This window comes from Sebastes umbrosus, chromosome 17, assembly GCF_015220745.1.
Source record: "Sebastes umbrosus isolate fSebUmb1 chromosome 17, fSebUmb1.pri, whole genome shotgun sequence".
Taxonomy (NCBI): domain Eukaryota; kingdom Metazoa; phylum Chordata; class Actinopteri; order Perciformes; family Sebastidae; genus Sebastes; species Sebastes umbrosus.
The window spans coordinates 25,299,780-25,316,604 of record NC_051285.1 but is presented as its reverse complement, the minus strand read 5'-3'; the positions used below and the strand labels follow the sequence as shown (position 1 = coordinate 25,316,604).

The 16,825-nt window shown below is 40.5% G+C and overlaps 2 protein-coding genes and 1 long non-coding RNA gene across 4 annotated transcripts in view; 2 read left to right on the top strand and 1 right to left on the bottom strand.

The window, feature by feature from the left end:
* Positions 1 to 705: 705 nt before the first annotated feature.
* LOC119476367 (protein spinster homolog 3-like) lies at positions 706 to 7,129 on the top strand. The gene is made up of 13 exons (XM_037749807.1): positions 706 to 839; positions 1,815 to 2,050; positions 2,153 to 2,218; positions 2,496 to 2,632; positions 3,021 to 3,172; positions 3,651 to 3,717; positions 3,812 to 3,954; positions 4,186 to 4,308; positions 4,395 to 4,584; positions 5,368 to 5,433; positions 5,528 to 5,626; positions 5,757 to 5,928; positions 6,561 to 7,129. Exons 2-13 carry the CDS (start codon positions 1,837 to 1,839, stop codon positions 6,617 to 6,619), a joined length of 1,488 nt encoding a protein of 495 aa, XP_037605735.1. The 5' UTR covers positions 706 to 839; positions 1,815 to 1,836; the 3' UTR covers positions 6,620 to 7,129.
* Positions 7,130 to 10,500: 3,371 nt separating this feature from the next.
* LOC119475622 lies at positions 10,501 to 16,359 on the bottom strand. Its single transcript, XR_005203840.1, has 3 exons — positions 15,852 to 16,359; positions 13,283 to 13,484; positions 10,501 to 11,313 (listed from the first exon to the last, which is right to left on the bottom strand). It is a non-coding gene; the product is annotated as an uncharacterized LOC119475622 (long non-coding RNA).
* The window catches only part of spns2 (spinster homolog 2 (Drosophila)), an 81,252-nt gene continuing 78,442 nt past the window's right edge, over positions 14,016 to 16,825 (top strand). For both annotated transcript variants that reach the window (XM_037748484.1, XM_037748485.1), the window contains exon 1: positions 14,016 to 14,173. In XM_037748484.1, coding sequence (XP_037604412.1) covers positions 14,069 to 14,173 — 105 coding nt within the window. In that variant the 5' untranslated portion in view covers positions 14,016 to 14,068. The remainder of the gene's footprint in view (positions 14,174 to 16,825) is intronic.

Genomic DNA, 16,825 nt, shown 5'->3' with positions numbered 1-16,825 from the left:
GCAGTGTCACCAATTAAACAGCTGTACGGGTTTCAGACCGCAGCTTTGCTGAGACATGAGGAAAAACAATAAGAAGGTAGCAGTTTTCTTGGCTCTTGGAGGGGATGCCCCAAATGTCCCACCCTCCATGCAATTAGGGAATTAACTTTGATTACAACCGCTTTATTCAAACCAAAGCCTGCTCGAACATGATTGGTCAATTCTACTTGGACAACAAACGGAAAGCAGAACGCTTCCAGTACCAAAATATTGTGTCGTTTCCTGATTCTACATGTAATAGAGATTACCGTTCCCCAATTAGACAAATATTTGGACTGACATACCAAAATGTATCAGAGGCAATATCTCTATTTCAAAATCAAAAAATATGAACAATTCCTGCTTCAACAACAGAAACCAACTAACCACTAAATCATAGCACATTCATCTGACCACCAGACACCCACATGCACTATCAACCCTTTTGTTTTTCTGTTGTGTGTATAAAGCTGTTAAACCAGTTATGCCGGTATCATGTTAAGTTACATTATTGTTTTATTTCCTGCTTATACTCCAGGAGAGAATAAAAAAAAAGGTGAAAGTAAGTCAAGAGATGAATGGAACTATCTGGCTTGTTTACAGCATTGCATCACAGTGAGGATCTGTGTGAAAGCATATGACCAACCCAGAGTGGGCTGGTCCCTCCACTAACTTAATAAGTCTGGAGGCATGTTAGAGCTGAGGCCTCTGTTAACTTCTTCGAGCCTCAGAGGGACACTGGGAACCACACCATCCTCTGACAACTGCAAGTATGGAATGAACTGAGAAAATAACATAAACCAGACATCATCAACAAGTAGGTGAGTCTGCTTTTTTCTAAATGTGTATTTACAGTGAGAGTACATTTTTTGTTTTGTAACATCTGAAGGGTTATAACTGTAGACACTAACTGAATACATTAACGGTATTAGTGGGTTTGATAAAAACAAAAGAGCCAGGTCATAGGTTCCTGTAGCCAAACACTTTGAGTGCAACTGTATTCCATACTGTATGTTGTCTATGCACAATAGTTTCATTGTTGATACTGCTCTGACCGGGGCACAATGCATCAGGGCTTTTCACATTACATTTGGAATTACCTACTAAAATGCTTTTATTTACAATATTATGTCTTTTACATTTCCTATCTTGGTACTTTATGATCTCACCTATACATGCTTTTATACAGTTTTTAACTTGACAATATTTGTTAGTATTGTACATAGTACACTCATAGTTTTGCCATTTTCCTTAACTATATGATGAACTCTAAACTCATCTGTTCTATGGTGTTGTAAGAACTGTAAAAAAAAACTTTACCGAAAACCCTTCTTCCTCCTTTCTCTGACACTTTGACATAGTTGCAATGCTTTATACTACACAGTTGTGTAATTATGTCCTAAGGACTATTTCTAAAGTGTTTCCATAAACCACATTAACTATTCACCCCTAAACTACATTACTTGTGAGGCACAGGGCTTAAAAAGCAACACATACTGTAGGAAATGCATCACACTTCTCACCATGTGCCATTAGGTTGATTACTGTATAATAGCATACAGACAGTCACTGATTGTTCTGTGATGTAATCAGACTTTAGCTGTACTTTGTCTCCACTTGAAAAAGTGTATTTCCCCCGCTCTAAACAGAATAATAATTCAGTCCTGTCACTGAGCTTTATTGAGTTGTCTTGTTTCCAAACTACTGTGAACATGCCGCAACATTATCATCTTTGGTGAGGATACAGAGGGTAAAATGATTTCTCTGGAACTAAGTCACACACTCTCCATCTCCAGGTGAAGTGAAGAGCCGCTCACCATGGAGCCAAAGGACAAGCCGGTTCCTCGGTGGAGTCTGGGATCCGGCTCTGGTCTCGCTTATGGCTCTTTTGTGAACAGCCTTTCATCGCTTACACCAAAGGCAGAAGAGCAACAGGAGAGACCAGCCTTATCACCTAGACGCGCCAATATAGCTGTAGCCGTGCTTTGCTACATCAACTTGCTCAACTACACAGAGCGGTACACAATAGCAGGTTAGATGACCTCTTGTTTGCACAACGCTGCCTTTCAACAAACACTATTTACTGCTTCTGATTCGGTGGGCTTACATGTGAATTGTTTTCATTGTCATATAGGTGTCCTTCTCAACATTCAGAAATTCTTTGATATAAGTGACAGTATGGCTGCACTTATACAAACAGGTACGATGATGCACAAAACACACACACCCACGGACACACACACACACACACACACACACATATACAGTATTTTGAAGGTCCCCATTTTACCCTGCATTACTTCAGATGAAGATATGCAACATGTGCTGCAAGTGAATTGCAGAGCACTGGTGGTTATTGCAAGACAAAATTACACACACACATGTTCTGCATTTTATTGTGGGTTTTCTTGAGTGAGTCAAAGAGTCAACTTGTCACATAGTGAAGAATGAATTAACTATTTTTAATCCACTCACAGTTTTCATCTGCAGTTTCCTGCTTTTGGCCCCTCTCTTCGGTTACCTCGGGGATCGCTACAACCGGAAATACATCATGATTGGCGGTTTGTGTGTGTGGCTTGTGACGGCTGCCGGCAGCTCTTTTGTCACAGAGTCGGTAAGTGAGCAATAGATGTGTTCACATACACTTTACAAGAAACAAGAAGCAACAAGAAGCCACTTCCTGCTGCTAGTGTCACGTCACCTCATCATGCTTTTAATATACTTCTCAAATGAATGTGCAACGAGTATTAGATGGGACGTTTGTGGTCCAGGAAATGTATCCTTAGGACTACAAACATGCAAAACTCATGTTAATAGATGTAAATATTACAGGAGTCAACACAGTAATTGTCAAACATGTTTTATAAATTTGTTTAGTGGGCAACATGGACCTCAACATTAAGTACAATAAATAAGAATGTCTTATTTTAAACTGAGAGGATCTTTGTGGTATTTGGGATTATATCTCATTGTACTGTTTATATGCTGTTTGATTTCTTTAGTACTTCTGGCTTCTGATACTGTTGCGAGGCATGGTCGGGATAGGAGAGGCCAGCTACTCCACCATTGCTCCCACTATCATTGGTGACCTCTTTGTTGGTAGTCAACGGAGCAAAATGATCTGTATCTTCTACATCTTTATCCCTGTCGGAAGGTTTGTAAGTCCACGACTGTGTGTTTTTATCTCTTGTTCGTTTTAATCCATTAACTAAAAATCACGTACTGTGGTGAAGGAATGAAATTGAAAGCATGAATTGTTCAGACACGTCGTTAATGGGGCATTCCTTTCTGGTGGGAAACTCCAGCATTTGAGATTTGAGGGTCATTTGACCAGCATTTCATTTACAAACAAGACTAGGTTGAAACCTATGGCTGGACTGTGTATGGTCAATGTGCTAAAATGTGGACAAATAGTTACTGGGATTGTCAGTAGTGTCTATAATGCATACTTCAAATGTAGCTACTGCCATCTCGTGGCACTTGTATGGTACAACAAATACAGTTTGGCTGGGACATTACAGCCGGTTAGACTGTTGTCAGGCTATTAAATAGGTGTTATCAGTCGCTATAAGCCACATAGGCATGAGTCAATCATGATCACTCTAATGGTTTTACATTCTGTGTGTTTTCAGTGGTCTTGGATACATAATGGGGGCAGGGGTTGCTACTCTCACAGGAGACTGGCGCTGGGCTCTCAGGGTGAGAACATTTTCATTAACATGTCATGTAAATGTTAGCTGGGTATTTATAGACACAGAGTGATAGATATTACAAGTGTTTTCTGTGTTATCAGATCACTCCCATCTTGGGTGTAGTGGGACTCGTCTTGCTGGTCTTCTTATGCCCTAACCCACCCAGAGGTGCTGCAGAAACCCAGGGAAAGGGAGTTACAGGGGAGAGCTCCTACCTGGATGACATCAAGTATCTTCTGAAAAAGTAGGACATGGAAACTACTCTATACTATAGCATTGCTAATACTGGATTTTTTTAGACCAATACAGATGTTGATGATATTCATTTTTTTGCATAAACACATACAAAAAACATTTTGTTTTATTGGTCAGGCTCTAATTAATAATGTGATAGTTTGCATTTGTCCCTAGTTTACAGAAATATGAGTTTTAATTAATATTTACTAATCTGCTTGTTTTATTACTCCGACCCTAGTAAAAGTTACGTGTGGTCAACATTGGGAGTGACGTGTACAGCCTTCCTCACCGGAGCCCTGGCTTTCTGGATGCCTACTTTTTTGTCCAGAGCTCGAGTCAATCAGGGAATCGAACTAGACAGGTGCAGCATCACTCTTCATCTACCTCATTTCCTTCAAAATTGCTACAGAGTTTTAACAATGCTGTCTGCCTCTGCTCCCTGTACAGTTACATCTTTGGTGCTGTGACGGTGGTGACGGGCATTCTGGGAGGGAGTCTTGGCAGTGGTTTATCCAGATGGTTACGGGACAAGGTCCCAAATGCGGACCCAATCATCTGCGCAGTGGGCCTGTTGGGATCGGCTCCCTGCCTCTTTATCACCATCTTTGTGGCATCAAAAAGCATTGCTGCCAGCTATGTAAGAGACAATCGTCTAGAATGATTATGGCTCTAGAGATGTCAGTCCATTACATTAGTCCCGACTAAAATATCTCATCAACTATTAGATGGATTGGCAATTTTGTACAGACTCCTACTGACTTTAATGATCCCCTGACTTTACCTATAGCCATCATGAGGTTCACATTTTTTGGTTTTTAGTGAGATGTCTTGACAACTATTGGGTGGATTGCTATAAAATTTGGTACACACACTTATGCCTCCCTCAAAATAAATAATTTTGGTGATCCCTTACCTTATCGTTCTGCTGGAGTGACAGACGTGGTTGGTGGTTCCCATTTTTTTTTTTTTTAAAAGAGGACTTGAGGATGTGCTCCAAAGTTTGGGGTATCACAATGCTTAGCCTCCCCAGAAAGTTTATTCCAGCAGTGCAGATTCTGTCCTGGCCGTGGAACAGCTCTTTACCCTTACAGGGCTGTTTGGGGATGGTCAGGTGAGGCGCTCAGACACCCAGAGGGAGCTCGGAGTATAGCCGCTGCTCATTCGTGTTGAAAGTGGCCAGTTCAGGTGGTCCGTGCATCTCATCAGGATGCCTCCATGTGCACCTCCCATTAGAGGTTTTAAAGGCACGACCATGGGGTCAGAGGAGAATATGTGGTAATGGCAAAAAGTGTACAAGAAGAGACATTTTAAGGGGGAAAATCAAAATTCAAGCTGTTTTGTCAAAAAGTGATCATTGAATAATTAATTAATTTATCAATTGATGAGTCGCTTACTCTTTGTCTTGAATGTCTCATTTCAGGTATTCATATTCTTTGGGGAAATGTTGATATCACTGAACTGGGCTGTCATTGCTGATATACTGCTGGTGAGTTTGAATGGTGTGTGTGAAAATAAAAATATGAAACCGCCTGCTGAAACTTGAAGCCAACTATTTGTTTTGTGTTACTTTTTTACTTCAGTATATTGTCAAACCAACCAGAAGGTCCTCGGCCGAGGCTATCCAGATTTCAGTCTTGCATCTACTGGGTGACGCTGGGAGTCCTTACCTCGTCGGAGCGGTGAGAATCTGCTCAATTTTCACACAGACAACTTCCTTTTAACTGCAATTTCATTCTCTGCAAGTTTGAGCAAACCACTTTTTCTGTGTATCATTGAGGATTAATGCCGTCTTCATACCTGTGCCAGTAGATCTCTGATGCTGTACGCAAATCTAAACCTGCCAATCACGATTGGAACTTCCGCAGTCTGAAGTACAGCCTCCTGATCTGCCCATTTGTTGGGGCCCTGGGTGGACTGTTCTTCCTCGTGTCTTCCGCCTACATTGTTGAAGACAGGAGGGCAGCTGCGCAATTGGGTGAAGGTACCGTAAATTAATAGTTACTGTCCTTTTATTCTCTATACAACCATGGCTCAAACAGAACAACTCTCTCTTTGGTTACATGCTAAAATCAACATATGCTGAGAATGTTTCATTTGATATTATTGTGCAGGAGTTCTGTGTGGATGGCACATGATTAAGTCCTCACCATTGTGTTTGCTTGTTAATGTCAGTGACACACATGCCCTTCCTGAACAATAGTCCTCTATTCAACTCACTTACTACAAAATATCACTCCTCCTTATGCAGTTAAGAACAAATTCTCCTCATCTGCACACATGTCCCAGCAACACAATGGCAGTCTAGTTTTGAGAGTTAAATGGGACGAACTTGATAAAGACAACATTGTCTGTCTAGTTTGAATCTGAGTTGGCCTCATTCTCTCCATTCTGTTGGATTGTTAATTGGTGTGTGAGGCAGCTGCACCAACAGGGAAACTTAGTTGGCATCGCCTTAGCAGACATGAGCTGGTTCCATCCTAACGTGGTCTGATCCTGCACCAACTAGTGTGTATACCTATACCTGGTCACTTAGTTTCCATATTGTTCTAATGAGTGCTCCGTACTTTATTTTCATATGATTTAAACATGTTTGTGTGTGTGTGTGTGTTGCAGGGGATCCTCCACCACAGCAGGGTCCTCCAGCTGAGCCCCCGATTGAACTGAAAAAATGAGGACAAAAGCAACCAAGACAATGATTTAACTGTAAATACTTGAAGTTAAGTTAAAATGTACTAGTGTTGACAACAGGATGTTGGATGTTGTCTTGGAAAGATCCATTTTTGTCACTTTAGAGCCACACACAGATGACAGTTGCAGAGAAAACTTAGACAATCAAATTTCTTTTTTAAAAATGCTTGTCTGCTCACCCAAGTAATCAAGTAGATTTTATTTGTATATAGCCCAAATTCACAATTCACAAATTTGCCTCAAAGGTCTTTACAGCATACAACACCTTCTATACTTAGACCCTCAATTCCGATAAGGAAAAACCCCCCCAACAGGAAACGTGGAAACACCAGGCATTTTTACTGAACTTTTTGCCTGCCTGTGTCAGTGTTATAACAATATTACCTCCGATTCAGAGGCACTGTGCAGATAACCGGTACTTGAAAAGTACGTACTTATATTTTCTTAAAGGAAATGTTTTTCATTTTACAATAAATTTGCTAATAAAACTGTTACTGAGTAGTCCCCTCCTTCCAACTCTCTCCTGTTCCAGTATCTGTCTGTCTGTCTGTCTAGACATCTAAACATTTTGAAGTACATTTTTTTAGTAATTTTCACTGGAGGTTAATTCATGAAGAGATGTTTTCATTTTGCTTCATTACAGTGAACCCAACTGTTTTTGCTGAATACATCCAATTACTGTAACAGGCCACCAGAAACAGTGAATGAGCCAACTCACCATCATCACAAAAGTAAAGGAGTATTTTTCCATTAAATTCTAAAATATATGCTACAGTTAAAGAAACAATAGAAAAGGTATACCACATCCAGAACATTAATATAGCAGCAAACAACTATTTGCTATGTAAAGATATAGAAGAGTGATGTCTACCTGAGCAGAGAATGAAGTCGCTCTCCGTCTGTGTGTATGTTGTAGTCTGAGCTTCTCTGTGCTTTGTTTACATAGCCGGACGGCCGTACGTGCCTTTTAGCAAAGAGACGAAACTCCACTGCCGCCATTTCGGACTGAAAACGCGTATTATATTTACAATATTTTATTGTTCAACACGGGCCATTTCAGTAGAATCTGATAATAGAATAGAAATTTTACTTTTGTATTGCACTTTTTAGGTGGACGTTTTACTGGTGTCCGGTAGTCGCTTTCAGTCCAAAATGGCGGAAGCGTAGCTTTGCTGCTGGGCGCTGAGTTTGAAATGGAAGTAACAATTGACTTTCATTTCTTGGCAATATATGTTCTTTACTTTTAGTGCATCTGAGTGTGTCCCACTGGCTAGCTATCGGTCTGCACTGCGCTCATACGGCGGTTACAGCTGATAACGTCATCCCGACAGACGGCATCGTTACGTAAGCGTTCCCCCTCAGGTTAACACTGTTAGCTCTGTCAGCATTGTTGCCATTGTTTGCACTGTTAGCACCATTAGCTGTGAGCTGCTGGCTCAGCCATCGTCATGTTGAGAGCCATGTAGAGGCAATAGATACGCCCAGCCCCAATTTTTTTGCTGACACCAGAATTTCCAAATCACTCGTCTTTCTTTCAACCATCCACCTCCATGTGTCCAGTTTGTTCTACAGGACCCCCCAAGGTCAGTATACTCCATAAACCCGAGGCAGAATAAGCTGAATTTACCCAAGTATCCATATTGAGGATCATCAGATTAACCTCTACATCTATGAATGTCCCAGCCAGCATGCAGCTGCTGCCTCCTAATGAGGACCAGAGGGGCCTCCGGCTGGATCAAAACATATGCACATAATGGAGTTAAAGATTGAGATTCTCTTCTCTCTGTATTTACTGTAACAGTTGCTGGAAATCCAATTCATAATTCCACTTTCACCACCCATTTCAGTGGATCTACTCTGGATGTCTCTCAAAACTCTGTATGTTGTCCATGCTCTAGGAAAATGTAAATGTATTTTTATTTAACAACAATTAAGTAAATAAGTAGGTAGTGTATTCTGTCTATTATCGCCTCAGTTTTTTTTGAGTGTGTCCACTAGGTGGCACAACTGCACTGCTGTAAAACATGCTGTCATGAGGATCCCAGTTGTCTTCCATTGGTGAGCTATAATGAATTTGCCAGATGTTTACTGAAACCTCCAGTAGAGCTGCCAAGGTGGTGTGTGTGTATATATATATATACAGTAAACCTACAGTACATACAGTGCATACCTGGGTAGGGTGGCTTACACCAACCCTACAGTAACATGGCAAAAGTGAGCATGGCACATACCCCCGCTCACTGCTTGACCCCCACTAAAGTAGGGCCAAAGGCTTTGCCCTTTTGGGGCTAATGGAATTAGTCTATTGAGCAAAATCTAACTTGTTATTATCAAAATTGATGTAAAAAAAAAAAACTAGACCACACTGTCAACCATCATATCAAATTTGAAGTTCCGAAGTTCTGCTCCGGAAACGAAAGTGTGACACGCAAACGGACAGAAAGACGGACGGAAAGACAGAGCACGATTACGTTGTCACTTGGGTATAATGAGAGTGTAAGGGCGTGGTCACAATATATACCCTGGCATGATAAATACATGTATAGTCACCTGCTGGATATAGCTTCAAATTAATGTTCAGTATTCATAAACAGACAGAGAGACAGAGACAGAAAAATATATAAATCTTCAAAACTAAATACAGCGTAAACCTCAAATCAATATGTTGCCCGGTCCTACACATGCATTTACATGCAAATATATGGCAAACAGATACTCTAACACCACCTCATATTCAGTAAAGAATTACATTTCACAGGTATTATCCAGCAGTTTTGGACTTTTGAAACAAGCATGAACCCCACCACACTCATTAACGATTACTCTCAGATGTTAGAGGATCTCCTCATAAATAAAACTGACACGGATGCCTCCTGCAGTTGCCTGTGTGACGTGTTACCGTGTTAAACCAACCATAGGAGTGTCTGCCTCTGACACTTGCACTCAGTTTGAGTGTTTACTTCTGATATTTGCTGAACCCTAAACTGTGAGTGTAAGTCTGTGACCTCTGCTGAGTTCATGGAACATGATAGGTGTTAACATTCATCATCTTAAGCTTAGCTACTCTTGTCAAAGACTAACACAGACCAGACAAACAGGACATATTTACAGTATGTCAGACGCTTGTCACTCCGTTTCTAAACTGTTCATGCAGCTGCTGCAGCAGAGGTGTCTAACGTCCCCCTGGTAAATCCAGCCGTTTAGACTATTATCAGGCTATTAAATAGGCGTTATCAGTTGCTATAAGTCCCATAGATGTGGGTCAACATCGGCCCGGGTTTGAATCTGACCTGTGGCCCCCTCTCTCTCCCCCTTTCTAGACTATCCATTGTCCTATCAATAAAGGCTGAAACTGCCCAAAAAATAATCTTAAAACGCAACGTTTCATTCAGTTTTACATGTTAGAACGTGTTGCTTTCAAGTTCTGCTTTCACTTTTACAACGTAGTAGGTGTAGTAGGCCCCTAATGACCCACATCTATGGTGCTTATAGTGACCGATTACTGCTAATTAATGGCCTGGTTGACCATTTAATGGTCGAATCAGGTTGCAAATCCTAACAGCTGCGTGTTATTGTATGTCCCTATTGTTTTGTACTGGAGTAAACCACGCAGGGAGGTCAAAGGTCATTGCCCCTGTCTCTCTCAGGCACAAGTTTGTGCAATAATTGGGCTGCATTGTCATCATGTTATTGGTACTCTCAATAACTGCTGGGCAGAGCGATAACTTGGCAGAAGTGGAATCATGTCCGAGAACTTACTTGCTGACTTCCGGCCAAATATTTCCTATCAAAGTGCTGAAGCTGTTGACAGGACTTGACATTTACAGATGGATGAAAGCTGTAGTTCAAGGCCACTCAGCCATTGTTAAAGGTTTCATTGCTTTATTGTGGAATTCACTGGTATTTCCTTTTGTTTTTGAACATTTCAACCTTACGCTTGTGATTTTCCAGAAGTTATGCGATTAGTCAATGCTTTGGGGGAATAGATCGGGCAGCAGGACACGTATGTGGAATAACAAGCGAACACTCACACAGGCTAAAAGGTATGTGGCAAACATTCTGGAGGTAACAGTTCAACCTGCAATTAAAACACAATAGGCATTGTGCGCCATGTTTCTGAGCACTTTATCTGCATACCTCTCCGTTTCCCCTGTCGACCCTGGCTGTACAGGAAACTGTCACAATGGCTAATAAATTGTCCAGGCCGATCAATGAGGGAGCCAGGAGCCAGGAGCCGGGGGGGGGCAGGGGGGGCGGATACGGTCCGTGTTTACTCAGGGAGCATTTTAGTCATGAAAACAGCTTCAGGCGCAGTCACACGAAACAGCATGCTGATACATACATGGGAGTAATCAGAATGCTATCATGATATCATCAATAATAAGCAGAAAAATAGCTCATGTGCGTCACACATATTTACTGTAACAGAAGAGACAACTTATCTGCTCAATGTTTGTGTTATTCTCACCCTTCCACGTATGATAAGAGATGTCAAACCACATTTGTGGATGTGAAGTTGCACTCTTTTCCTTATCGCCAGCAAACTGCTGCAGTGACATGACATCATATAGAGGAAGAGCCCCCTCCGCCCTCTGTTCTGACCCTTATTTGGACAATTACATCATATGGGCCTTCCTGTCTTTACGCCGCAGCTTGTAGGGATACATATCCTATTTTGCTGTAAAGTGTCAGGACAAAAAGAAGAGCAGAGTGGGTTACACGCACACACGCACGCACAAAGTGTTACCAAAGAAATCAAAGGATTATTCTTTGAAAGCTGAGACTGGGGTTTTAGTGTTACTTCTATAAAAATGCACAGCTCTGTGTGCATTTGATGGGTGATACAAGAACAGATAGAATGTGTTGATTGGACTGTTGGGTGGTGATAATTTACACACAAGCAAGCTTTTTAATTGTTGAATTGTCGGCATCAATCAACACAGAGGTTTGGTGTTTGGCTTTCAGCTATATTTGAATATATCCACAATGTGAATGCCTATTTCTGTTTGTGTATGATTACATTTATGATTTAAAGTGGCAGTAGGTAGAATATTTTTGGCACCATTGGGCAAAAATTCCATAATAACCTTTCAGCATTTTGTAATTCAAGTGTTCGAAGAGAAAACTAGACTTCTGCACCTTCTCATGGCTCTGTTTTCAGACTTTAGAAAATCTAGCCCGTAATGGGAGACTTTGGCCAGTCACAGGTCATTTCAGAGAGAGAGAGCGTTCCTTTTGGCTGTTCATTCAACGGAGGCAGCTGTCAATCACTCACAAACTCCGAACAAACAGTCAAACTAGGCAGCGCTGATCAAATATGAATCAATATTATGTGACTGTAATGCCTATTTTCTCGCCTCAAATGTTTTCAGAAGCATCTTGTAGTGTACTGTTTAGCTATAAAATGAGAACATTTGCAATTTCCTTAATTGATCTCAACATTGCTGCCGGGTTCTAATTTTATAGCTAAACAGTACACTACAAAATGTTTCTGAGAAATAGGCATTACAGTAACAGAATATTGATTCATATTTGATCAGCGCTGCCTAGTTTGACCTTTTGATCAGAGTTTGCGAGTGATTGACAGCTGCTCAGAGACGGCTAGGCTCCAACTTGGCTCCGATTGGTTGTTTTCCTCCGGTCTGTGAAATCCTGCAGATGCCATTAGGAGCACCGGAGGTCACAGAGGGACATGATTTTTTTCAGATTACCTGTCTCATGCACTTCTGTCAGGATATAGTGACCGTTTTATAAACATAACTTTTTAAAATCATAATTGCTTTAATTCTGCCAACTGCTGCTTCAATGCTGCATAGCAGATCAATCAAGCCTTTCCTCATTGTCATGCAAATGCCTTTGTCTGGAGCAGGGAGTACAAACGTGGACTGCAACGGAAATGCAGCCAAATCTGAGGTTCGCCCTATAATGGCATACGCACATTCTGGTCCTATGTATTTAGCATTCCTGTTTCAGAGGCCTACTGGCCACTGGGCTGGAGAGAGCTGATTCACAGACACAGCCATAGCAATGGGGTAATTACAAAGACCCGTGCAGTCTATAAATACGAGCTACAGCACCACACAGATCTGGTCTCGCTGCAAGTCAACCTCAGCCACATAGCAGCTCAAATTTCTCCAATTAGGCAGAGCTTGATGTGAGTTTTTTAGTTGCATAAAGAATGCAGTCAGCAGAAAATGATTCAAACAAAGGAGATCAACATGATGATATTAATCTTGAACCTGAGCGCCCCCCGGTACCGTGGGCAGCTGCACACATCGCAACAAATGACAGATAAGGTCATATTAAACATGTAGCAACATATTCAACCTGCATACCCGCATAACGGGAGGAAGCTTGGCTAAACTCCCATGTTAACCATTTTTACAAAACAAACTCAATTCCAACACCAAGCAATGAAGTGAGCACACAGCAAAAAAATTAAACATGCATGCGCGAATAGTGGTGCTAGCGATTTTGCTACTTCATGCTACCTGCACAAACAATATGTCATTATGAAAGCTGAGACACCACAGATTCCAAAGGTATAAGCCTTGTGACTCTACGACCAAAACTCACTGAACCGACAGCCGAAGAGGATAAAAAATAAACTTCACTTTATACAGCCATAACCATGAATTATGTCTTACCTTTGCTGTTTTGTGAAGTTGTATTTGAGGGCATATCAGTGCTGCTGACGGCTATTGGAGTAGCCGTCTCTGGATCATGTTTGAGTCGATTACAGCCGTCTGTATTCATTTGCAGTCTGCCTTCCTCCAGCATCGAACAGCCTATCTCCTACTCTTTCCATTCGAAAACACAGTCTGTCTCCATCTGGTGGATTGGCGGAACCTGACAAAAATAAAAATAATGAATAAATAAATAAATTACTCGATAAATAAATAAATATGTTATAACATGTAGCAAAAATAATATAAAAAATAAATTTAGTCATTAATTAATTGATTAAATGTGACAAATTTATATTTCTGTTTCAATTTGCTTCTTTATGTATTTATCTTTTGTATTAATTCCCTTATTTATTTACTCTTCTGTTTAATTTTCCCTTTTATTTATTTTTGCATTTATTTATCTATTTTGGCATTTATTTGTTATTTATTTGTTTATTTTGTATTTATTTATTCATTTTCGTTATTTTTGCTACATTTAATGACATTTATTTATTTATTGAGTCATTTTTTTTATTTATTCATTTATTTTTTATTTTGGCAGGTTCCGTCCTCCACAGATGCATTGTGGTACTACACTCACCCTAAAGGCATTGGCCTTCAATACAGGCAATGAGGCATGAATAGACCAATGAGTTATGTTTTTCTTTGAATGGGATCATATACAGTGGTCTGATTGGTTAATTTTTCAAAAAAACACAGTTGTATTTAGATGGAATTAATACCTATAGCGACAAATGTACCCAAATGACTAATCTACAGATCCTGCCTTATCATGCCTCTACTAACACCTCTCCTAAAACCTCTCCAACTTTGCTCTACTTCGCTTTGTTACCATCAGTCTGTGCACAGGTGAGGTTCAAATGTTGTGATATGGTTGCTAGAGGGTTTGGGCTGCAACTGCATCATTCCAAAAGGATATTCACTCTAAAAATGTACAGTTTTTTTAGGCAGAATGGAAATGTATTCATGTATGCTGTGTTCCATCTTTATTTCAATATACCCGGTAACATATATACTGATGCTTACACCTATGCAGAAATCTCACAAGTGTTACCTTTATTATGATACCAGGATTATTCAAATCGACCTTGTAGTTATGGATGCACTTCATTTTGGGCATGTCATTCAAGCAGGGACCTGAGCCAGAAGCCTGGGGTTTATTAAGGCAGACTGATGACCCACAACCAAGGAGTCAAGCTCAGATGGAGCTGTCGAATAAATAATTAAATGAGCAGATAAAATACGCTGTCTCTGCCCCAGAACACTATATTTAGTCACTGCTGTCTCTCTGCCTCCTGCTGCTGCTGCACTGTACAGTACAGCCCCCAGATCAGACTTCCAAGGAGCGGAGACATCAGCCCAGATCTATTCAAATCCTCAGCTGCTCTGCCTCCAGACACTCTGTTGCTTGAGTTTAGGAGTTCATGGCAGTAAGGGGGCTGGGGGTGGTGGGGTGCAGGAGCTACAGCAAGCTACTGACAGGCAGGAGGTCAGGAGGTCACAACGGATGAGAAAAAAGGTCGGAATGGCAGAGCCCACACCTCAAGATTGACCAAAGCCTAGACGGCTCTGTCTCCAACAACAAGTGGGGTGGTCCAGTGCCACCAGACATCATGTGTTCATGATAACAGCTTAGTCAGAAGACAGAGCATCTTACTGAATGTCCCTTTAGTCCCCTGTTGGGCACATGAAAAGAGTCAGTCTATTGAAGATGGCCTGTATTAATACTATCTGAAAATGATAAAAGTGACGCTTCAAAATTAGAGTTCATGCAAAGGAGACAGATATTAGATCATAGTCAAAAATGTTCTCCATTAAAACATCTCATCTCCATTGAAAGGAATGTTTGGAAATGTACAACTGGTTGTTTTTTCCTCAGCTCAGGAAGGCCTGTTCATTCATTCTCTCTTTCCGGATCCTTAACGTACATAGTGTACTCAGGGGAACTGGGACACTTGCTCCTCGGTACAGGAAGGGGAAATGTGCATGTTTAACTGGATGTAAACATGGCTGATCGAGACAACAATGGCAGAATCACGAGCTGTTGTGTGATTACTGTATTTGAATAATTCCTTGATTGCTTTAATTGCTTAACATTTTGTTTATTTATTTCAATCTACGTTTATTTCCAGAGCCGTAGTTCACAGAAACAAAAGCTGGAGAATAAAATAGATACGTACTTTAAAGACAACAACAATCAGATGAAAATTATTCTCTCTCTCTATCACACAGATTCTGAAAATGTGCAACTTTTGGAGCGATTAATTGTAACTATTGAAGACCAGAAGCACAAAAACAAAATAACAAATCATCTGTATTCAGAAAATGATGAGATAAGCGAACACCAAAAAACAATTGTACACACATTTAACTGCCTGGACAAGTCATTCCACATACAAGTTAAACAAGAACAGAGATAACACCCCATCTTGCCTAACCCCTTTAATGACCCGAAAAGAGTCAGATACAGCAGTACTCCATCAAACCTTCATGTATTAAGGATAAAAACAATGTCTGTCCAGTTTACTTTTAGTGGAAGTCCATGGTGTTGATTGGCAGTCTGAAAAGCATCCAAGGCACTCTGATTGTAAGTTGTAAAAATCCTTTATTAGTGCATGGATAAGCAATGCATTTGGACTCAACAAGTCATCATCAGGGTGCAGAGTGCATTAAGGACAGGTGCTCAAATTAAAACTCATCAAGAGGTCATGTGACATGTGTCACATGGCATGCTTATGTTGCCCACTTAAAGAGACAACAAGACATGACAGTGAAAAGAACAAAATAAATGCAAACATTAACACATTTAGGACAATGGCAGTGAAAATAACAGTGAAACATAGCCGTTATTTTACCGGTCGTTGACCTAAATCTAGTTATTTGTGTTTTAATATCGTTCTTGTTTTTTTTGCTAGTATATTTGTTAGTTAGTTACCGTACATGTTTGCATTTATTTTGTTATTTTCACTGTCATGTCTTCTGAGTAGGGCTGTCACTCAATTAAAATATTTAATCGCGATTAAACGTACGGTTGTCGATAGTTAATCCCAAATTAATCATACATTTTTTATCTGTTTAAAATGCACCTTTAAGGCAGATTTGTCAAGTACTTAATACTCTTATCAACATGGGAGAGGGGAAATATGCTTGCTTTATGCAAACGTATGTATATATTTATTATTGGAAATCAATTACCAACACAAAACAATTACAAATATTGTCCAGAAACCCTCACAGGTACTGCATTTAACATAAAAAATATGCTCAAATCATAACATAAAAGAAAAGTCAAGCCCAACAGGCAACAGCAGCTGTCACTGTGCCAGTGTGCTGACTTGACTATGACTTGCCCCAAACTGCATGTGATTATCATAAAGTGTGCATGTCTGTAAAGGGGAGACTCGTGGGTACCCATAGAACCCATGTTCATTCACATATCTTGAGGTCAGAGGTCAAAGGACCCCTTTGAAAATGGCCATGACAGTTTTGTCTCGTCAAAAT

Coding starts and splice junctions, on each gene's coding strand:
- LOC119476367 (XM_037749807.1), top strand. CDS start 1,837: ATGGAGCCAAAGGACAAGCCGGTTCCTCGGTGGAGTCTGGGATCCGGC. Junction 2,219..2,495: donor GGCTGCACTTATACAAACAG/GTACGATGATGC, acceptor ATCCACTCACAG/TTTTCATCTGCAGTTTCCTG. Junction 5,929..6,560: donor AGCTGCGCAATTGGGTGAAG/GTACCGTAAATT, acceptor TGTGTGTTGCAG/GGGATCCTCCACCACAGCAG.